The sequence below is a fragment of the Callorhinus ursinus genome, unplaced genomic scaffold, assembly GCF_003265705.2.
Source record: "Callorhinus ursinus isolate GAN/ISIS: 27379988/994484 unplaced genomic scaffold, GSC_fseal_2.0 scaffold13, whole genome shotgun sequence".
Classification (NCBI taxonomy): Eukaryota; Metazoa; Chordata; class Mammalia; order Carnivora; family Otariidae; genus Callorhinus; species Callorhinus ursinus.
The window spans coordinates 22462678-22484403 of record NW_027397075.1 but is presented as its reverse complement, the minus strand read 5'-3'; the positions used below and the strand labels follow the sequence as shown (position 1 = coordinate 22484403).

The 21726-nt window shown below is 40.2% G+C and overlaps 1 protein-coding gene across 8 annotated transcripts in view; it reads left to right on the top strand.

Moving 5' to 3' along the window:
* Positions 1-21726, top strand: part of SDCCAG8 (SHH signaling and ciliogenesis regulator SDCCAG8) — a 232069-nt gene that overhangs the window by 72561 nt on the left and 137782 nt on the right. For all 8 annotated transcript variants that reach the window (XM_025877582.2, XM_025877581.2, XM_025877588.2 and 5 more), the window contains exons 11-12: positions 6539-6673; positions 9543-9659. In XM_025877582.2, coding sequence (XP_025733367.1) covers positions 6539-6673; positions 9543-9659 — 252 coding nt within the window. The remainder of the gene's footprint in view (positions 1-6538; positions 6674-9542; positions 9660-21726) is intronic.

Sequence of the window (21726 nt, the reverse complement as noted above, 5' to 3'; positions counted from 1 at the left end):
TGCTGCTTCAGCAGTCCCGCCGTGCATTCCTCTCCCCCGTTCATTCCGCATTCAACAACAGAAAGTAACTGGAGGGCCTGGGAGTGTGCAGTCCTGCTTCCAGAGGAGGGAAGAGGAAGACATTGGACACAGACTTCCCTGAGTGAGTTTGTAGTTACCACTGTGATAAAGGCAAGGAAGTACAGTATAGGGTACCATGGGAGTATGTAACAGGCACTCTGACCAAGTCCAGGTGGTCGTGAAAGACTGTCCTATGAAAGAGATTTTGAAAACGAGACTCAGCAGGGTTGAGTAGGAGCAGTCAGGTGAAGAATTGAGGGGAAGAGATTCAAACCCAGGGAAACGACACCCCCCAGACACTGAAGCTAAAGAGCATCATACTTTTTAGGAATTTAAAGAAGGCCCAGGTGACTGGAGCATAGGAAGTGGGGACAGTAGCGGGAGATGAGTTTGGAGTAGTATGTAGAGACCAAAGCATGAATGGCCTTAAAATGCATGTGAAAGATTTTAAATTTTATCCAGAAACTAATGGAAAACCATCGAACGACTTTAAATTGGGCAGCGTCATGATGCCATTTATATTTGAGAAGTACCATCTGTCAAGAGATTGGAAGGAAAATCAGAATAAATGCCTGGAGATCAGGTGGGAGGTAATTATCCTAGTCCAGGTGGCAATGATGGTATCTTGGGCCCATTTTCAAGGACTATTTTAAATCACTTTTATTCTGCTCAAATTCTCTACTATACCATCGTTCCCCTCATTATCAGCAGAGAGCCTTACTTACCTAATGAAGAAAACTGAAAACTTCAACTATTTATCATCCCCCTTACCTGAGACTTCAAGTAAAATTTCACCAGCATCCCAACTGTGCCAGAACAGGAGAAGCCTCACGCTAATTCATTCCCCTTGCTCTGGGTCCCATTCTCTTCCTCCACCTCAGGGAGATCCTTTCTTTCTTTCTTTTTTTTAATTTAAAGATTTTATTTATTTATTTGAGAGGGGGGTGGGGCTGAGGGGGAGGGAGAAGGACAAGCAGATACTGAGCTGAGTGCAGAGCCCATCGTGGGGCTTGATCCCAAGACCCTGAGATCATGACCTGAGCCAAAAGCAAGAGCCGGGTGCTCAACTGACTGAGCCAGCCAGGCGCCCTGCAGGGATGTCATTTCCATTCTCCTCCCCCGCTGAATCCTCTTCCTTATGGGGAGAATCTGCACAAGTTTCTGTCATCCATTGAAAGAAACAATCTTCCAATCCAGTGGTTCTCAATCTTGGCTCCACAGAGGCTCCAAAAACCTTCCTGCCCAATCTGCATCCCCAACCGAGATGTGTAAATAGCTGTGGGTAGGATTCAGGTGTCAGTATTTTTAAAGTTGTCCAGGTGATTCCAATGTGCAGCCAAGGTTGGAAGCCACCTCAGTAATTCCATGGCCCTCCTTGCTTTTCCCCATAATGGGCACATTTCTTGAAAGGTTTGTCTGTACGTGTTGTCTCATTATGTTCACTGGAGCCCTCCTAGTGCTATTTTTTAGGGAATATTTTTTAGTTCTTACTCCCTTTAAAAGATTCTCTTTCCTTGATTCCTTTGGATCTATATTCTTGATTTGACAGAATGATGATGTGTGCCTTTCAGTTTGCTCTGAGTTTAAAGTGCCTTTGAGACAAGGAAACACATGCAGAAAACAGCTTGATGGAAAGTTCTAGAGTTTAGCAGAGAGCTTTAGATTTCGGGGTCTTCGGCATTACTGCGGCTCCCAGTTTCACGTATATGGAATCGATTCCTAAATCCTCAGCTCTCTAGTGAGCTCCCAAACCAGCTTCACTTCCCATCTTCCCTCCCCCAGGGGGTTGCCCAACCCCCAAATTTTGCTGGCATTCTTGGGTCCTTTCTCTCCCTCACCCTACTCATCCTTATGTCACCAAAATCTAGAGATTCAGGTGCCTAGGAATTTTCCGTTGCCCTGTCTCTCCAGCCCACTGCTATCCATACCTCACCCCTGGATGGTTTCTAGCCCAAGCCCTCTCCTTGCTCCCGGGCTCACCTCCTTCTCGTCTAAGCCACAGCCGGGATGATCTTTCTCAAATGAATACGTCAATATGTCAGTCTCTGGCTTTAAAATCCTTTCATGTCTCCTTACAGCCCCTTGGATAAAATTTAGGATCCTTTAGCATCACATGAAAATTCTACATTTCTCTTCCTCTCTTTGGCTTTCCAGTCTCATCTCCCTCCACTTTTCTTCCTGGTTTTGACACCATGCTGACCTACTGCACTAGCTCCAACACAGACATGCCAATCTGCCATACTGTGTTTTCATTTTAGGATTTTGCACATGCCTTGCCCCTTGCCTAGAGGAATGCTCTGCTCCATGCCCTCTCTAAGTGATCCTTCAGAGTTCTTCTGGTTACCACCTACTCCCAGAGATGAGTTGCGAGCCTCTTCTGTGGGCTCCTATAACTCAATTAACTGCAAATTCTTACTGAATTGTTTGTCTCCCCCAATTTACTATGAGTCCCTTGAATGTGTGGTTGGTTAACATCGTCATTGCTTGGCACATCCCACTCTCATAAAATGTTCTTCACATATATTTGTTGAATGAATGAATGAATGAATGAATGTAGTACAAGGGAAAGGTATGACGAAGATGTTTATTCAGAGGATCAGACAGTCTGTGTCTGCAAGAGATCATGGAAGATTTTGTGAGGAAGGTGGCGTTTTAACTGAGTTTCACAGTGAGGGTAGGATTCAGAAATGCAGAGCATGGGGGGAGGAATGCTGGCTATAACCAACGAGAGTGAGGCATGGAGTGGGGGTAACTTTGTGAATTGTGTATTGTGTGTGTGACAGAGAATGAGATCCACAGCAAAGACCAGCTATGTTTTGCCCACAGTAACCCTTGGCTGGCATTGAATCTCAAGGTCCTGCCCTAAATAAAGTGACTGAATGAAGAGCTGAGAGTGGTCCTAGCTCTCGGGCAGGTGCTTTCACCAGGAAATGGTAGTAAGTGGCTTTGGAGTCAAAAGATTTAGAGTTGAATCCAGGTTGACCTTTCTGTGACCTTGAATAATTTGTTTAACCTCTCCCATGTCAGAGGAGTAAGAAATGGAGTTGATCTACTCAAGAAATTGGTAGGATTAAATCAGAATATTTCAAAAGGGCCTAATATACCTGGCCTAGAGTGGACATTTAATAACTTTGAAACTCAAGGCTATTATCATTCTTATTCCAGAGAAAGAGAAGCTGCCTGATGGGATAGATTTCTCTGTATGAGTAAAGCAGACATTTGAATATAAAGCCTGGCTTTACTTTTTATTCATTAGCTTCAGTGAACTTAGGCACATGCCTTAATTTTCTGAATCTCATTTTTTTCAACTGAAAATTAATTGAGTGTAATTTGTCCTTCAAGGGGGGATGCAAAGTGAGAATATGTATCAACTGCCTGGCAGATGATGTTAGTCTAAGAGTGAGACTGAGCAATTCCTCCTAACGTTGTGAGGCTCTGTAGTTAGGGCTAAAGCAAGCACCCCCCACCCCCTTTCCGAGCAGTCAGGAAAGCTTGTGAGACTTTTAAACTTTCTTCCTCTCTTTTTATTAGTTTTCTTCTTTCCTCTCTCCTGACTCGTTCTCATTAAATTTCGTGTGTGTGGGAAGTTCTAGGAGAGCAGATGTCTTCTACCTAGACAGATTTTGAATCATCCCCCCATGAACAGTACTTGCTGTGAGTTTGTTTGTTGTCTTCAGTTATGGTCCTTGGCTGCTCTGAGCCCCTGAGTTTGTTAGTTCAATCAGTCATTTATCATATTTAGTGAGCACCCCCTATGTGGTCCGCACTTTATTTTCAGTTGGTTCCCTTGATAATAGTCCATGGCTAGAATCCTTCATTCTTGCACCTGTTCTATGGCGAGTACCACTTTATACCATGTTCAGACCACTAGGGACTGCTTCAGCCGAGAGATTTCCATCAAGCTCTCCCAGCCTGGGTGTCCTTGTCTCTTGCTTGCCCCTGTCAAAGTTTAAAGGACTTACCTGATGTCGACGCCCTGGACATCCAGCAGTGTTGCAGCTGTCTGTGCTACTTCTGTCTCCGCAACAGATGTGGATGGAGAAGCTCCTGCAGTGTAATGCTGACTTCCAGATGGTGGGCGAGGGGAAAAAGAAGGTGTGACAACAGGAGTGGAGGCCTCAGGAAGTGGGTGACAGGAGGGAGCAGACAGGTAGTGGGCAGAGGAAAGAAGTGATGGGTGGCAGAGGGAGGGAATCAGATGGAAGGAGTGTGATTTGGTACATGCTTATAATAGAAACTGAGTTGGAATTTACAATTAGCAAGTGAATGTCTGTCTGCATATTTACTTCAGAAACCACCGATGTTAATATGTTTACCATAAGATATAGCTTCACATAAGTATGATTTTTAGTAGCTGGTAATTGAAGTTCGCTGCTGTTGTTTCCGGAAAGGCTTCATAATATGGATACTCATGAACTTGAATTTTTAAAATTAAGTATATAAATTAATCTCGTTATTGGTTGCATTTAATTTCTTTTGACTTTCAATTTGGGGGTCAGATTGCAATATGCATTAGGATAGTTTGTAGCCTGGTGTTAGTAAAAGTAATTTTATGTGCAAATTAAAATTTTTAGTCAGTCTTTTGATGATAAGAAGGACATGTAAACAACCATAAGTCAAATGTACAATTCTCTACAATCCCCAGAAAAGTTAATTAATACATCTACCATTTAATTAGAAAATCGCTACCAGGGCTCATTATTTTCATATGTGTCAACTTGAGCTAGTTACATAACTCAAAGGCAGTCTTGATTTTTATCACAAACTTTGCCCTGTTGATTTTAGTTGTAAAACTAAAATGGACATTCACACCCATGTCCATGTACAACAGTAAATTTAAAATATTCTTTCAGTTTTGTTACAAGCTCTTGTGTAACAGATTAAACACTGATAGATATCTCTCTGTGTTTCCCTCTCTAGGAAGGTAGCATTTCTTTTTCACTTTAAAGCTGCCAATACAAATAAGAAATTAAGAGTCTAGGAAGTTTTGACTTCCTGGAGCAGAGTAAAATGTAATTGCAAATAAAGAACTGTAAAGGTTAAACCTGAGATCTAGAAAGCATTTCTCGCCCTGGGAAGAAAAAGTAAGAAGCTGACACTCATAGAGTGGATGGTTCCTCCGAAAAGCCGTTCATTCCAGTGATCTGTTCATTCATCATACCTTCGGTGCCTCTTGAGGAACATGCCCTCGAGGAACTTGTAGTCTGTGGGAGCAAACAGACAACGAAACAGTGGGATAAGTGCCAGGCTGGAAGTGGGCAGACGTCGCAGGCTGCAGTGTGATGGAGACATAGAGAGGTGGTTGGGGCAGCGATCTGTGCCCATGGGTGCCCGCTGCCAACAGCAGGCATGGCTGTCCCAGGGCATAGCAACCTTGGGTGTGGGAAGGGCTCCTATTTTGTGCTGGGAGCCAGCGGTCATAGAAACCTTCCTGAGGAGAAGGGGTGACGGCTGAGAGGAAGAAGGAGGGTAGCTAGAGAATGGGGGCTCTCCAGCTCTCCCACCATGTCCTTTTATCCTTCCATGTGGGAGAAGGGTCTAAGACTTCCCTGATTTTTTTAAAGATTTAATCATTTTTAAAAAGATTTATTTATTTGAGAGAGAGCACATTGGGGGAGGGGCAGAGGGAGAGGGAGAGGAGAGAATCTCAAGCAGACTCCCTGCTGAGCGGGGAACCCAACATGGGACTCAACCCCAGGACCCTGAGATCATCACCTGAGCCAAAGTCAAGAGTCTGATGCCCAACTGACTGAGTCACCCAGGTTCCCCACACTTCTCTGATTTCTTGACATCACCTTTGAAATTTATTCCTGTCAGTCCCTTGCACAACTTACATGATTATCACCTTAAGGTTTCAACCCAAACTTTGATTTTTATCATCTTGTACGTGTTTCCCAAAATGAGGGTAGAGACCAGAGAACGAATCAGAAGGAAGTATATATTTAAGTCATGGGGGATGGGTGAGTTGAGGAAGTGGAAAAACGGACATACCCAATTCACAGAGAAATGACTTAAGAGTGAACCCAGGAGCCATGCAGAGACTTCCATTAATTCCAGATTTTTTTTTACATAGTATTATATTAGTCTCAGGTGTACAATATAATGATTCAGCAGTTCTATACACTGCTCAGTGCTCATCAGGGTAAGTGTACCCTGAATCCCCTTCATCTATTTCACCCACCCTCCCCACCCACCTCCCTTCTGGGAACCACCTGTTTGTTCTCTGTATTTAAGAGTCTGTGTCTTTTTGTTTCTTTGTCTCTTTTTTCCCTTTTTTTCTTAAATTCCAGAAATGAGTGAAATCATATGGTATTTTGTCTTTCTCTGATTTCTTTCACTTAGCATTACACTCTCTAGGTCCATCCACATTGTTGCATGTGGCAAATTCTCATTCTTTTTTATGGCTGAGTAATCAATGTTCTTAATATTTACTTGGTCAAATGGCATTATTGTTTAGGACTTTTATTTCCTCTTATAGATGTTGTCCCTGTCTCAAAATATTGCCCAACTGGAGGCCCAGGTTGAAAAGGTTACAAGAGAGAAGACTTCAGCTATTAATCAACTCGAGGAAGTTCAAAACCAGCTTACTTCCAAGGAAATGGATGTCACAAAGGTACAATGTGAGATTTTAGTTTAAAATTTTTTCCCAATGTACAAAGCCCAGAAAGCAGTTTGGAATGGAAAAGTTTTGTTATTTAAGATAGTAAAGATCCACATAATGGTCATTAAGCCAGCATTTACTTATTATTGGCAGGCCCTCTGATGGGTGCTGCAAATACAAAAGATGAATTAGTCACAAATAATGTCCTGGAAGAACTGAAGGTTAAGTGGCTGAGACAGACTTATCAATAAGCAAGTTTCATTATTTTAATCATTGAATATTTGGTCAAATTTATATTTCTAAATTAGATGGGAGAAATGTTTGCCAGAGAAAGCATGGCTTTGGTCTCCACAATGATAGTAAAAGAGATTTATTTACCACATGAAGAGTGTGCTTAACATAAAAAATTCTCCACCTCCCATTCCTTTTCGGACCTGGTCTCTAAAATCAAGGCTCAAATACTAAGTGTCTTATTTTATTGGTCCCTAAATTTATACTTTAAAATATCACAGTGTCAAATAAATAAAATCTTAAAAAGAATAAAATACCACAGTGTCTGTGCTATGGGCATTACAAACTTGTAAACCAAAACTAAATTGTTTATAGTCTTCGCTCGTCACTGTAAGGCACGTATTTATGAAACACTAAAGTCCATGTGGATTTCGGCAATAAGTTGCTTTAAAACTAAGCAACTAAATATAGGCATGCATGATGTAATAAATTAAATTGATTGTTTTCTTTTTACCAATTTACACAGATGATTTTGTTTGAAATGCATACCTTTTCATGCTGCATTTTACTTATCCACATATTTCCCTAAATGTTGACACATTTGTAATGCCATTGTTACTTATAATTTAGTAATTAACATTACCTTTAGTATATGGAAGAAACAAAACCTATTTTTTTCTTGTTTTTCCCTTCAATTTCTGTAATTCTCCATTTGTTTTCTAAAGTTCAAGCTAGCTAACGTTAAAGTTTTAAAATACCATATTTGCCAATATCATCAATGTGTTTGTGTGGAGGGTAGGGGTAGAAGTAAGGGAATGGATATAGAGGGCTGGCAGTGGTTAATCCAGATTTATGGGGGAAAGCTGGTGGTGAGAGTGTCCAGTCCATTGCAGGAAGAGAACTTTCTGTTGGAATGTGTACAGTAAAGATACCTCCTCTGTCTTTAGAACCGTCCAGAAAGACTCAAGCATCAGAAGCATGCCTCGTGGTGGCTCCAACCCTGAGATATCATTCCACTTCAATTTAATTTGCCCGTTTATGTTAGATAAACTTAAGGGTTATGGATAAACTTAGCAGATGCTAAAGTGAAAGTAGTAAGGCAAGGGAACTTTAAAAATAAAATTAAGAGATGAAATAATTCTAAATAAAACAATGCTTAGACATATAATAATAAACAATAATTTTGTATTGGTATTGAGTTTGAAACACCATGGCTGGGTAATTATAATTTTTTGGTATTTTCAATTTGGGTTTTTTTTTTCATTTCATTCATGTGTATAAATCAAATAGGTTGGAATAAGAATAAGAAAGCAAGCAAATTTGGGCCCCTCTAATTTTTTTCTATCATTCTTAATTTTAAACTTTATTTAGCCTTAGAATTAATAACTTTTTGTAAATTACTAGTTTTTTTTTAATGAGAGGGGTCAGCTCTGACACATTCAAGGCATTTGAATTTCAAATCAAATTTTTTGTAATTTTATTCTTCTAGCATTTTGAGGGCCATTGGGGAGAAACTTACTGACTTTCCTCTGTCTTGTCACTATAACCTTTAGACACAGATTTGTTTATTTTTCAAAGTATTTTTTATTTGATCATGGGAGATAGATATAGGTTTTATGAGATTCTAATACCTCAATAATGATGAAAACTAATTTCTGAAGTTCTAATCATCAGTTTTGGAGAAATACCAAAATTGGAAAAAGTTTCAAGCAACTATATAACCTTTAGATGATACATGATTTTTAAAAAGTTGTATTTGTATATCAGAGACTGAATTAGCAGACTTGTGTGTTAATTAATCTCTCTGCAGGTTCTCAGTTGTCTCAAAAGCTTATAATTTCTTTGTTTAAATTTATCTACTGATTGCATTTTCCAAATTTATTTACCTGTCTGTAGAGGCCCTGGATTGAAAAAAAAAATTGTATAAAGAATGATACACAACACTCTTAAGATGCTATGTATACTCATTATTTAATGATATGTTAAAATCATTTCACTTATATGTATATTTTCCTCTTAAGTTGAATGCTACAGTTATAAATGGTTCCAGTCTGTGCCTTTTACCAATGTTTATCAACTTAAATACATCGCACTGTGCTTAAGATTGACATTATCTACAAAGATTACAGTAAATACTGGGTTCTACTGTACACCTAAATACTATATAGTCTCTTAGCAGAGAGAAAAATTCCTTTATAAATTTCCTTAAATAAAAGCCTAACTGATCAAATCTTTAAAGGAAAACTTTACTGTATAGAATGTCTATTTAAACCACAACAATTTGAATGAATATTCACATAGCTTAATATTTTAATTAATGATTTTATCTATATAAAATAGAGATGATAATGCATTTTGAATGATAATGTGCAATTGAAACTTATTTTACACAAAAAAATTTGGGCACATTACTTAAATCTCTTAGTTATACATTTCTTTATCATAATTTGAAATTGTTAAACTCAGTAATACCTGATATTGCCTTCACATCTTAACAGAATACGTTGAATATTCTAACAGAAAATGCCGTTCTTAGGAAAGTTCTATTGTATTTTATTTATACGACCTCTAGGGGGCACCAAAAGATCTAATTGCAGGCATTGCCTGGTAGATTCCCGCAGCTATTGATCTAGTTTTTACTATCTAACAGGTGTGCGGGGAAATGCGCTATCAGTTGAATAAAACCAAAATGGAGAAGGATGAGGCAGAGAAGGAACACAGAGGGTACAGAACCAAAACTAAAAGGGATCTTGAAATTAAAGATGAGGTAAGAGATGACAAGTGTAACTACAACGATTAAAGACATAATTAAAGATGTAAGTTATTTATTTCTATTATATTGCTTCTAACTAATGGAACAATCCAGTTTATACTATTACAAGAATTTCATTTGTAGTTGCCTAAAATTATCACCTTTCACATGAAATGGTGAGAATACAACTGCATGCATATAAAATCCCAATCTGACAGGTCATAAATATACATTTGGATATGTGTATCTATTACTTACAAAAGTAAAAAAAAAAAAAATGTCCTAATGCAGTTTGAACCTAAAATATACGTACATAAAGTTCTTGAAAGATGCCAACTTGAATCCAATTTTAAGTGAAAAAGTTTAAAATTTGTAAGATGAGATGAGTTGATATGTAAATATGTCAATCAAATTGATTGTTGGCAGAGCGAAACCAGTTTTAACTAAGATAACCATGAATACGTTTGCTCAAGAAGCCTTAAATACAGGGAAATTAGAAATGTTAGGGGAAAATGCTGCTTACTCCCATTTCAGTTGAACAGATGTTTTATGTTATATCTTTGTTGAGATCATGTAGATACTCCAATTTTAATTGACGACATGGATAAAGTTTTGAGAGAGGCAGTTCTAATAGACTCATTTTGGGTTTTCTATATTTGTGTTACAGTACAGAACATCGAAGGCTTTCATTCTTTATATTCAATGGAAGTAGATTGATAAATCTATTCAATTAAAATGAGTTCTCAGTGTCAGTATTTTTAAAGAATCAGCACAATTTAAAAGTAGGTAAACTTAAAAGTAATTTTTTTCAAATATATTTCTAGTTCATAGCTTTATATCGTACTTTCCAGCATCTTTTCCCTTTCAACCCAGTCAACTTTCTATGCAGATGATGTAAATAGATGATAGGGGAGTATTAAAAATGAAAGTGATAATGAAATTTAGTACTTGAAAAAGTTTTCCAAGTCATGGCTGAAATCCCCGGCGCTAAATTAACATCTGAACAACCAGAATCAGATTCTGCTTTTGTACCACTATATTCAGAGTGTTAATGAGTTTTAATTTTCAGAATTTTCATTATTAATGTGTACAGATAATGAAACTATTTTATTGCATTGCATCCAGTTGGGGGCGTGCCTGATAGTGGAATTGAAAATCTTCCATCAGCAGCCCAAGGTCTAGCACTACCAAACCAAACAGAACTTTCCTTTCCTTTCCTGATATATTATGACTTTTTTTTTTAAAGGGTATCATCTTGGTATGCTTGCTAGCATTGTTAAATACTTTTGTATTATTCTATAGCACCTGCCCAATATAACAACTTGGACTAATTAGAAAAAAAATAAGAAGAGTGTCTGAGTTATTTAAAATTATAGGATAATGTTCTAGGGAGACAAAACACTGTCGGAATAGTAAGATTACCATATCACTTGTAAATGAATAACGTGCAGAAGTATTTGTAATATTTGTCTTTCAGAGCTCTAGCTTGTTGCAATTAACCAGCAATGATGCGGAGGCCAAAGTGGCAGGATTTTAAAAGGAGCCATTTTCATTTGTAAACATTTCCTGCTTACTAGTCAAACAGCAGTTTTCATAATGATTTCTAGTGTTGTTTTTAGATAAAGATGTGCCTTCTTGGAGGTCGGAGGGTTAGGAATAAAACCTCGGAATGGTTACAAGGTGTTTGTGATGGGATGTGCTTGTTACCATTTTCTCTTGGACAGAATGTGAGGACATCTTATAGGTACTCTTTGTAACCATTTTGTATTGAGCAGACAGTTTCAGAAAGGAAAGTGGTGGTGTCTCATTCCGTGGATCTGGAGGAGCAAAGCAGCAATTGTTCTTTGGTCTTTCAGCCATGACCTGACCTTCTGTCTGGAAGACCAAAGAGCTACTTTGCTTGGCCACCATCTGCACTCAAGAGAGAAATTTACATTCAACTTTTTAAAAGCTGTGCATGTTGAGCATTTATCGGAAATACTTATAATAACAGAAAGTGTATGTAACTTTTTAAAGTGTCCCACATCATGCAATTCAGCATAACAAGAAGGCCATCTCCCGGTTTACAGACAAAGCGTTCCTTATAATATAGTCATTTTGTTCATATTTTTGTTAATCTGGCCTCAATACATTTTTAAAGTAGGTGGGAAACTGTGAGATTGGAATGTGGTCAGAACAAGAGCTTTTTTGATGTATATAAAACAGGGCAAATGGTTGACCACCAAAATCATTTTCTTTGTGACCCGAGCCTTGACTCTGGCATAATTAGAAGGAAGGGTTAGGGGAGGAACAATAGCGATCTCTTCCTCCCACTTTCTCCTTTTCTTTTTTATATTGTGTCAGGAGCCCATGGGCGGATTATCCTTCCCATCAACTCCTTTGTATCTCTTCAGCGTAGAGCGCTCCTGCCAGCCTGAGGGGAAAAAAAAAGACATTTGGTATGGAGGAGAATGAAAAATCTGTGCCCTAGTTTTTATTTGAAATTTTTTTGTAGGCAACAGGTACACACACACACGCGCGCGCACGCAGAGTCCATTATGGGAATTGAAAAACATAAAAAGAATGCTATAATGAATTCCCACACGTGCATCACCTAGGTTCATCATTTTGCCAGTCCTGTTCTATCTGACGTTTTTTCTCTCCTCCTTCATCATCTTTGTCACTGTTTCTTCATCTTCTCTTCCACATCCTCTGTGTCTGCCTCCCTCTTCTGTTGCTCCTTTTGCTGAAGTATTTGAGGCAGATCTCAGACACGATGTTATTTCATATTTCACCAATGAATCCCTCAGCCTGCGTCTATGAAGGATTTTTTTTTGTACTCACTATGTCATCATCACACCTGACAGTATTAACAGATTAATATCTTGTAGTGCCCAGCCCATACCCACACTTCTTTGACCGTCTCCACAATGTCTGTTTCACAGTTGGTTTATTCAAACCAGACACACGGTGTGTTTTTGTATGTCCGAATGTTAAGGCTTTATCTTCTTTAATAGGGAATAAAGGGATATCTTAGCAAAATTTTGACTTTATCTGTTGTTGTCTTATTAAATGTCATACATATGTTTCAACTCTGCTTTATATAAGGTGTCTCATCATCATTCTAAGGAAATATGAATTCATGCTACAGCAACTACGTGAGGGAAGTGACCCCCATGCAGCAACCCCAATCATCATATCCCTTTGGAGTCTGAAACCTACAATTCGTAATTAATTTCAGAGCCTTACATTTAAGGTCGGGGAATGCTGCAGGAAGCCCTGTTATTACCCTGGCATCAAGGTTAGCTTACAAAGGATGCATAAGTGGAGTTTACCTTGCCACCTTCCATTCTAGTAGATGAATCTCAGAAGGTGATTCTTTAGAGCTCAGAGGGTTGATCGGGGCATTGTGTAAAAGGAAAATGCAGGGGCCTGTGTCCAAAGTGCAGGAAAAAAGTGATGCAGAGTATTACAATATAAAATATTGTCCTTTCTTTTATAGTCTGTCTTCCCCCCCTTCTCCCCCTCCCCCTTCTCCCTCTCTCCCTCTTGTGCAGTTACGATGTCCTGTATTTGCCATTTCACTTCGGCCTCTGTCCCGCGCAGGCATACTCATGGGGGGGGGTGCAGGCATAGTGGTACCTGGATCAGGGTGAGCAGAGACTCCACGTTGGGTCTACTGAGTGTGCAGCAGTGATAGCAGTTGGAGACAGGGATGGTCCCCTCCGTGTCCTGGGATGTCAGGGGTGACACACTCCACCTAATCTTCCCCAGGCTCACATCCCGGCTCCTGCCAGAGGCAGAGAGCCACAGCAGAACACAGCCCCACTCCCACCCTCCCCCTGCCATGACCTGGTTGCACCCAAGGCAGAGGGCAGCCAGATCCCCAAGTGTGGGCCAGAGAGGAAGCTGCAGGGGACAGGTGTCTGAGTCCCACCTCGGGGCTGCTGGGGGGCAGTGAAGAGAAGACCACAGATATGAGCGGGGGTTCCACCGTCCCATCAGACTTCTCTGACGAAACACCAGTGCCAATGTATAATCAGTCATTACAGACTTCAAGATGTTGAGCACAGAGCATTAAACAGTGAAGCTCAGCACCCTTCTAAACATGGGGCCCTGTAGGACTGCCCCGGCCACACGCCCACAACACTGCCAAGGCCGTGGGGGAAGGCAGGTGGAGGTTTGGTGTACAGCTGCAAGGAGATACACACCCACTTAAGCCCGCAGATGTGCTCAAGTGTCTAACACGCCATGTGCCCCGCACCCGTAACAGAGGGCTGACCAACTGCCCCTCATGGGCCGGTCTGACCCACTGCCTCTTCTTACAGATGGAGTTGTGTCAGAACCCAGCCGCGTCTGTTCGTTCACGGATTGTCAATGGCTGCTTTCCGCGGCACAGGCAGAGTCGAGCTGTGGCAGAGACCCCATCCCCATAGCCCACAAAGACTACAAGATTTATTCTCTGAGCCTTTGTACAAGAAGTTTGCCACCCCCTGCCCTGGGTATAGAGATAAAAGTGAATGGCTTAAGTTTCTCGTGCCTTACTAAAAGGTGGAGCTCTTTGAGTTTGAAGACTCATCAATCTTAGGTGATAACTTAATGGTTTTGGAGTATTTTGCAGTATGGCACATGGCCTCATCCCTGGTCTGTTAGTCATCACTCATTGCCAAGTGAGTGTGGAACTGGTTAGAATGTCATTATCTTAGTAGTGGCCTGTGGCTTAATAATGGCTTAGATGAAAGAGGTGCCTGGGGGTCTCAGTCGGCTAAGCATCTGCCTTCAGCTCAGGTCATGATCCCAGGATCCTGGGATCGAGCCCCACGTTGGGCTCCCTGCTCGGTGGGGAGTCTGCTCTTCCCCCCCGCCCTGCTCATGCTCCCTTGCTCTCTCTGTCTCTCTCTCAAATAAATAAATAAATAATCTTTAAAAAAATAATGGCTTAGATGAGAGTGTAAATATAAATATAAAACTTATTTTGCAGTAGTTTCTTTTAGTTTGGTAAATTTTTTTTCAAGAGACAAGAAGACTTTTTTTTTTTTTAAACCAGCATTGCATGTGTTATAACTTTGGAATTGTGGCTACAATTGAGCAGGAAGCATTGAGGTTCAAAATTCCTTGATCAAAGCAAATATTTTAGGGTAGGGCACGTATGAGAAAAGAAGAAGATCAGAAGATTTTGGCTAGAAAAATTAGGGCAAGAAAGAATCGGAGCTTCTGTCTACAGCAGTGGGAGTCAACACTTTGGTACTGACGTTACACGTGGACTGTATCAACACAGGAATTATTTCTGAAGTTCAGTTGAATTAATGAGATTGTTGGAAGAAGCACATCTATTTTGTTCGGGTTTGTGTAAAGATGAGAGGAAGCCTTGCAAGTCCTAAAAGGAGGGCCTACTTAAGGCCAGAGAAACTAAAGCAGTAAAGAAAAGTTGAAGAGTTTTAACTTTTAAACACCTGCTCTTGATCCTCAGTAGGAAGGAATAAGAACAAAGCAGTTTAATCACAGCCACTGGAAATCACAATAGCCTGAAAGAACTTTCTGACAGTGAGAAGATTGAAGGAGATCGCAGCAACAGGCCATGGAACTTTCTTCCCTGAAATTCTAGTTTCAAACAAGAACGGCAGGGTGCCAAAGGCCCAGCTCACGGACTTCCAAGGTCCACCGTCTCTCCTGGACTGTGGAGGCATCCTCAGACTATCTCACTCTGTTAAAGTGGCTAGTAGTGGCATTCGTCTTTTCTACTTGTAATTTAGCCCCTACACATTAAAGCAAAGTCCTCCTCAGCTCTGTTCTCTGCTTTGTGTCTGTAATTCCATGTACCCCTGTCAGAAGGCTTTGGGGGAATCGACTGAGATAATGGATAGCTTCTGGAGAGCCAGACTTGAGAGACTTTGCAACTACCACCTGCAGTCTCACTTCTGCCACTAAAAACTGACTGGGAGAGGGGCCACTTGGGCATGCCGTTAGCACGTGTAATCACTCGGTCCTGGTGATGACAGAGTGGCTCTCCATTGTTCTTCACACCCTCCTCCACTGCTGGAGGCTTAGCACATCCTGCTCCCTGCTCCTTGCTCAGGGAGCAGCCGTGCGTGCGCGAGGGCCCGGCCTACCCAGACTGGTGGAGGAGGCCTTGTGGCGGGGGGGGGGCAGATAGCTGGAAGGCCCAGGTCCTGCCCTGAGGGAGTTTATATTCTAGCCGAGGAGACAGGGTACACATTTGAACATGCCTACAAAATACTTACAAAGCAGCATATCGACAAGTGCAAATTAATGTAGTGTGAAGTTCATGCTGGCTCCAGCCCATGAGAGTCGGAATCTGGTTCCATGTGTGTGATGCAATAAAGCTTTTTTTTTTTTTTAATAGCATCTTCCCTAAGTACGCCCTGAAGCATTGTTCAGATAAATTTGTGTTCTTATCACAGCCTAACCAAGAATTCTGAGCAAATTCTTCAGCCTGGCGTGTGTCTAATAAATCAGCCTCTTTTGTTCTTGCACTGCACGATGCTTGAATGGGACAAATGGGATTATGTAAATAAAAATATCTTGGTTTAATAAAAGATTATTGAACTTCTCATTTTTCTCAAACACCAGGCAAAGTTAATTTCTTCATTTTAAACCATAATCATGTCAATAAAGTCACAAAATTAGCAGTAAAAAAGTTTTTCTTTCTTTCTTTCTTTCTTTCCTTCTTTCTTTCCTTCTTTCTTTCTTTCTTTCTTTCTTTCTTTCTTTCTTTCTTTCTTTCTTTCCTTCCTTCCTTCCTTCCTTCCTTCCTTCCTTCCTTCTTTCTTTTTCTTTCTTTCTTTCTTTCTTTCTTTCTTTCTTTCTTTCTTTCTTTCTTCCTTCCTTCCTTCCTTCCTTCCTTCCTTCCTTCCTTCCTTCCTTTCTCCCTCCCTCCCTCCCTCCCTCCTTCCCTCCCTCTTTCTTCCTTTCTTTCTTTCTTAAAAGAGCAGTTTCAAATCGACCCAGTGAATAATACCAAGTTGGACATTGTTGGGGCATTTAGCATTTAGTAACTTAATGATTTGGGCAGAGGTTTTAGGTAGCAATTCATGTATCATCATTCATGAAAGCACAGTAGAAATTCAAATTCTCAAAAAAGAGTCATTCAAGTCTCCAAGAAAGATGGTAATGCTATTCACCATAATGATGTATTTTTAAAAAATCAAATGTGTAAGCAGAAACAATATATCTGAAGATAGCAATTTAGGGCGATTTAGAGAGAAGGGCACAAATAGGATATAAAGCAAGCCCACTTAGAAAGCATATACCTTATGGGGTAAACATTTAGAAAGAAATGTTTGTCTTTGGATAGGAATATAGAATTGTAAACTGAACTCAAGCAATTTTTGCTATATTCAGTTTCACTGGATCCATGTTTTGGTCCTTAAAAAAACGTTTTGCATACTTCCTTTGACTTTTTTTTTTTTAAGATTTTATTTATTTATTTGACAGAGAGAGACACAGCAAGAGAGGGAACACAAGCAGGGGGAGTGGGAGAGGAAGAAGCAGGCTTCCCGCGGAGCAAGGAGCCTGATACGGGGCTCGATCCCAGGACGCTGGGATCATGACCTGAGCCGAAGGCAGATGCTTCACGACTGAGCCACCCAGGCGCCCTTCCTTTGACTTTAAACGTTGGACTCACAGACCTACCTGCCACTCTGCCAGAGCATCTTCTTGGGTACCAACTTTGTGATTGTGGTAGCTACCAGGTGGTCCATGGCTCCTTGTGTGTCCACGTGTGCCAGCAAGCTGGAAAGCACCAGACAGAGGACAGCTCCATGTGCTTTTTTTTTTACAGTCCAGAAATATTAGTACTGATATCCAGTATAAATATTACTAATTACTACAGATGTATACATTTTAAAACAATATTTATTATATGAACATAAACACACGCACAGAAGCCAATAATTCCATCACCCAATAGAGCAAATTGTTTTCATTTTTCTGTTTTACCTTCTACTTTTTGTCCATATGCATATATGATATTTGCAAGTAGTAAACATAGCCTAGGTATAATTTTGGTTTTTGCTTATTTCACATAGTGATATCTCCTGCATTTTTATGTGTTGCTGCCTATTCTTCATAGTGATCACTTTAATAGGGCCACTTACATGTACTTTTAAAGGAAAGAATAATAAGTCAGATTTGGAATAGAACAGACACTGTTACAAATTCAGAATTTTTTGCCCTAAGCTCCACCTGTTGCTTTAATTCAACAATCATATATTGCATGCACCATGTTGACCTAGAATGGGCTTCTGTTTTCTGTTCTTAAAGAAGGGAAAGGTGTAAGACGGGTAAGCAAATAAATACATGTCCCAGAGGCCCCAGTAACAATAATTAGCAAACTCTACAAGGTTATAGGGGTTTCGAAGAGAGACAGCTGGCTTCCTTGAAGGATGGGTAGGATGTTGCCCAGCATGGATGAGAGGAAGACATTCTGGTTAGGAGGTCCAATGTGGCAGCTTGAGCAAAGGAATGGGGATGGTGCAGGGGTGGGGGTGGGGTTGGGATATGGGAAAGGAGATTGCATTCAAGGAACACATGTGTCTTTTGATTCCATAGCACACTAGTATAACTGACCTCTGTATCGCCAGTGCCGCGGCTCCGTTATTAAAGCTTGCCCATAGAAAATGGGCTTCTTTCTATTAGGTTCAGAATCCCAGTGTGATTGCCTATTATATAACATACTGCACACCCTGCAGTCAGGCACCAAAATCATTCTGTATTTGGGGAAAGTTTGCATAAGTTTTTCATTTCCTTTGTAGTATTTTCTATGTAATGGAATAATTTTAAGGTGTTCAAATTTCAGATGATAACAATAAAATATCACTTTGTAAGTAACATTAGAATCAAGTGGGATTAGTGTTTAGAAATAAAGAATTCACAGTTACCTTAATGATTTGTAGATTTCTATGTGACTAATGATGGAGGGTAAAATACAGGGTACAGGGTCTTACTTTACCTATGGACTGTGAGTCCAAAGACTCGACTTCTTGATTTGGCTTTTTGGCTAACTTCCTGAGTAAACATCTCAGAGTCGTACCTTCTTTCCCAGGGAAGTGAAAAGCTTGGAGAAGTGATAGCTAAGATTTTCTTTAGCTTGAAATTCCTATGTTTCCAGAAACATAGGAAATACTTCTCTGCCCCTCTTAATTATGAATTAAGTATTAATAAAATCTATATAAATTGCATGGAGTCTCAAATGTCATTTCAAATTTTCCAGTTATTCACCTGATTTGATAAAGATGACATTTTACTGTCATCGAACTTAGATCATATTCTTTTCATTATGATTAATAATAGAACAATAAAATGTCTAGCCTTTTAAACAGTTGAATTTAATTACAAGATAGACTCTAATTTGCAATAAGGATTAAAGCCCTACTCTGAATTAAGAATGAAGTTCTATTGGGGCGCCTGGGTGGCTCAGTCATTAAGCATCTGCCTTCGGCTCAGGTCATGATCCCAGGGTCCTGGGATCAAGCCCTGCATCGGACTCCCTGCTCGGCGGGAAGCCTGCTTCTCCCTCTCCCACTCCCCCTGCTTGTGTTCCCTCTCTTTACTGTGTCTCTGTCAAATAAATAAAATCTTTAAAAAAAAAAAAAAAAGAATGAAGTTCTATTGGAAATATTTCAGGCTACAGCAAACTGTCTTAAGGAAGTATTTTAGAGGAGTAGCCAACTTTCCCCAAACCCGTGGAATTAAATATCCCCAGCCAGAGTTTCCGTGTGAACCCATGAACTGCAGGATAACAAGGGTGTTCTCCTGTTAGAGACCTGTGATTTTAATAGTTAATCCTTCCCCTTAACACTTCCACTTGGTGCTCTCAGAAGTGCAGTGATGGAATGAAATCCTGTGGTGAGAACAAGATCATGTTCAGTTTCTGTATTTTGATTTTGTTTAGTCATCAGAATGAAAACAATTTTTTAAAAATTCTCTTAGAGGTTTCACATACCCCTGGACTATTTCCCTGGCCCTCATTGGAGTTGGTGTCAAAGACTGCCCTAGACAGAGATTCTAGATACGGCTGACTGTTAATAAATTGCAAGGTGTCTAGATTTTCCTATTGTTCTTGTTAACGGGTTGTCAAAGTAATTTAACCCTTTTTGGTGTGACATCTGTTTTTAAGTGGATCAGCTGCAGTAACATTCCATTTTGGGGGAAAAGACAAGAAAGCAGCAGTGTCCTTACTTCTGGCCTGCCTTCTGCCTGCCCAGTGAGGAATGGAAAATTGTTTTTTGTACCAAAGCTCTCTACTTACAACTGAAGTTCTGATATTCAGTCTGTCTCTGTCTCTCTCTTCATGGTAATAACTCATGCAACCAATAGCATTAGCCCGGCTTTGGAAATCATAAGTCAAGCTGTGGTTGAAAGTTCCCACTGAAGTGCAAGGGAGTGCTCCTGTCTCCTTAGAATGGCAGCTAAGGAAAAGGGGGAGGTAAAAATTTCTACAGGTATGTTAAGAAGATGGACTAGAAAGAACTGTTCTACTTGAAAGATTGTCCCATCATTGCAAGTACCACCTTTTCTTTTGGACCTCTCCTTCATTTGCTCAGAATTTCATGCACAGAAACCTGAATTCCCTCAGGAGTACCTGTGTGGCTTGGTCGGTTGAGCATCTGACACTTGGTTTTGGCTCAAGTCATGATCTCATGGGTCATGGGATCGAGCCCCGTGTTGGGCTCTGCGCTCAGTGGGGAGTCTGCTTGGGATTCTCTCTCTCCCTCTGCCCCTCCTCCCCACTTGTGCTCTCTCTCTCTAAAATAAATTTTTAAAATTTTTAAAAAAGAAAGCAATCTGAATTCACTCATACTGAGAGATAATTGTCAGATCCTAATTTGAGTTAGAAACCTTAGGGTATTGTGTTCCAGTTGTCTCTACACTTAAGTTTATTATAGAATCATAGGGCTGGGTCATCGTTTCTTTCCTAACTCACTGAAGGTCCACTCTGTGTACAGTGATTGAAGCCATAGAAGGGTTTCTATAACAAGAACCAGATATGTTTTCATCTGAAGGGGGAATTAAGACAATGGCTAAGATATCTATTTATGCCTATATTTTAAAATATAGGATATTTGTCTTTGTGTGTATCTTCGTAATATGTAATACAAGAAGTATGACTAGCTGACGATTTTTCTTGAGCAGAGCCTGAAGTCTTAAGTCTCTAAATGCTGAATTCAGGATACCTTAGACTTACCTCATCAGCCAAAAGAGAAGGGAGGAACCTAGAGCTGTCTCAGTCATATAAACAAGAAGATAAAAGACGAGTGGAGGGCAAAGCGGGGGGGAAGTGGAGGAGAAAATGAGAAAGACTGTAGAAAGCATTCTAAAGACGTTTACACAGAGAACAACTGGGCTTTTGCCTCTATAGAGTCTGCTTTCCATTAGACTCTAACTCAGAGAAGGCAAACGTGACCACAGATCCATCATTGTGTCCCATCAGTATTTTTAGGAGGGATCCATGATAATAAGATTTTTTAAAACTGTAATTGCTATTATAACCTCCTTCTCCCCACACCCCTGCCCCAAACCATTACTGGTCATTGAGAATAATTTGATATAGCTTGGCATTTTTCAGAAGATGCTTTCTAATCACATAGCAATGCAATTCATGGAGGTGATTGTTTTCTTCAGTCTCTCTCCTTTCATTGGCCATGTATGAAGAATCAAAGGGAGGGCCTCAGGTCATAAGGAGCAACGATCTGGTGGGCACTGAGAACCAGAAAGTTTGTAATGACTTGCTCTGTCCCCTTCATGTTGTAGATAATTAGACAGCAGGTGAGGAGAGAATGATCGCCTCATTTTTAGACATTAAATTGCTTAATTAATAGTTATTGGTAAACTATCATATGTCACTTACAAATAGGTACTGGGGTTGCAATGAGATGTGTTTACAATAAAATATGTGTGTTGCTCATACAACTCTTACAGTCTGGCGAGGAGGTAAAATGTGACAAGAGGGCTCAGTGTGCAAGGGGTGGCTTACTATGGTGGGACAGAGTTGGATCCTACTCAACAGCCAATTTTCCACAAGGATAATAAGAAAATTCAATAGGGGAAAGAACAGTTTTTCAACAAATGGTGCTGGGCCCTG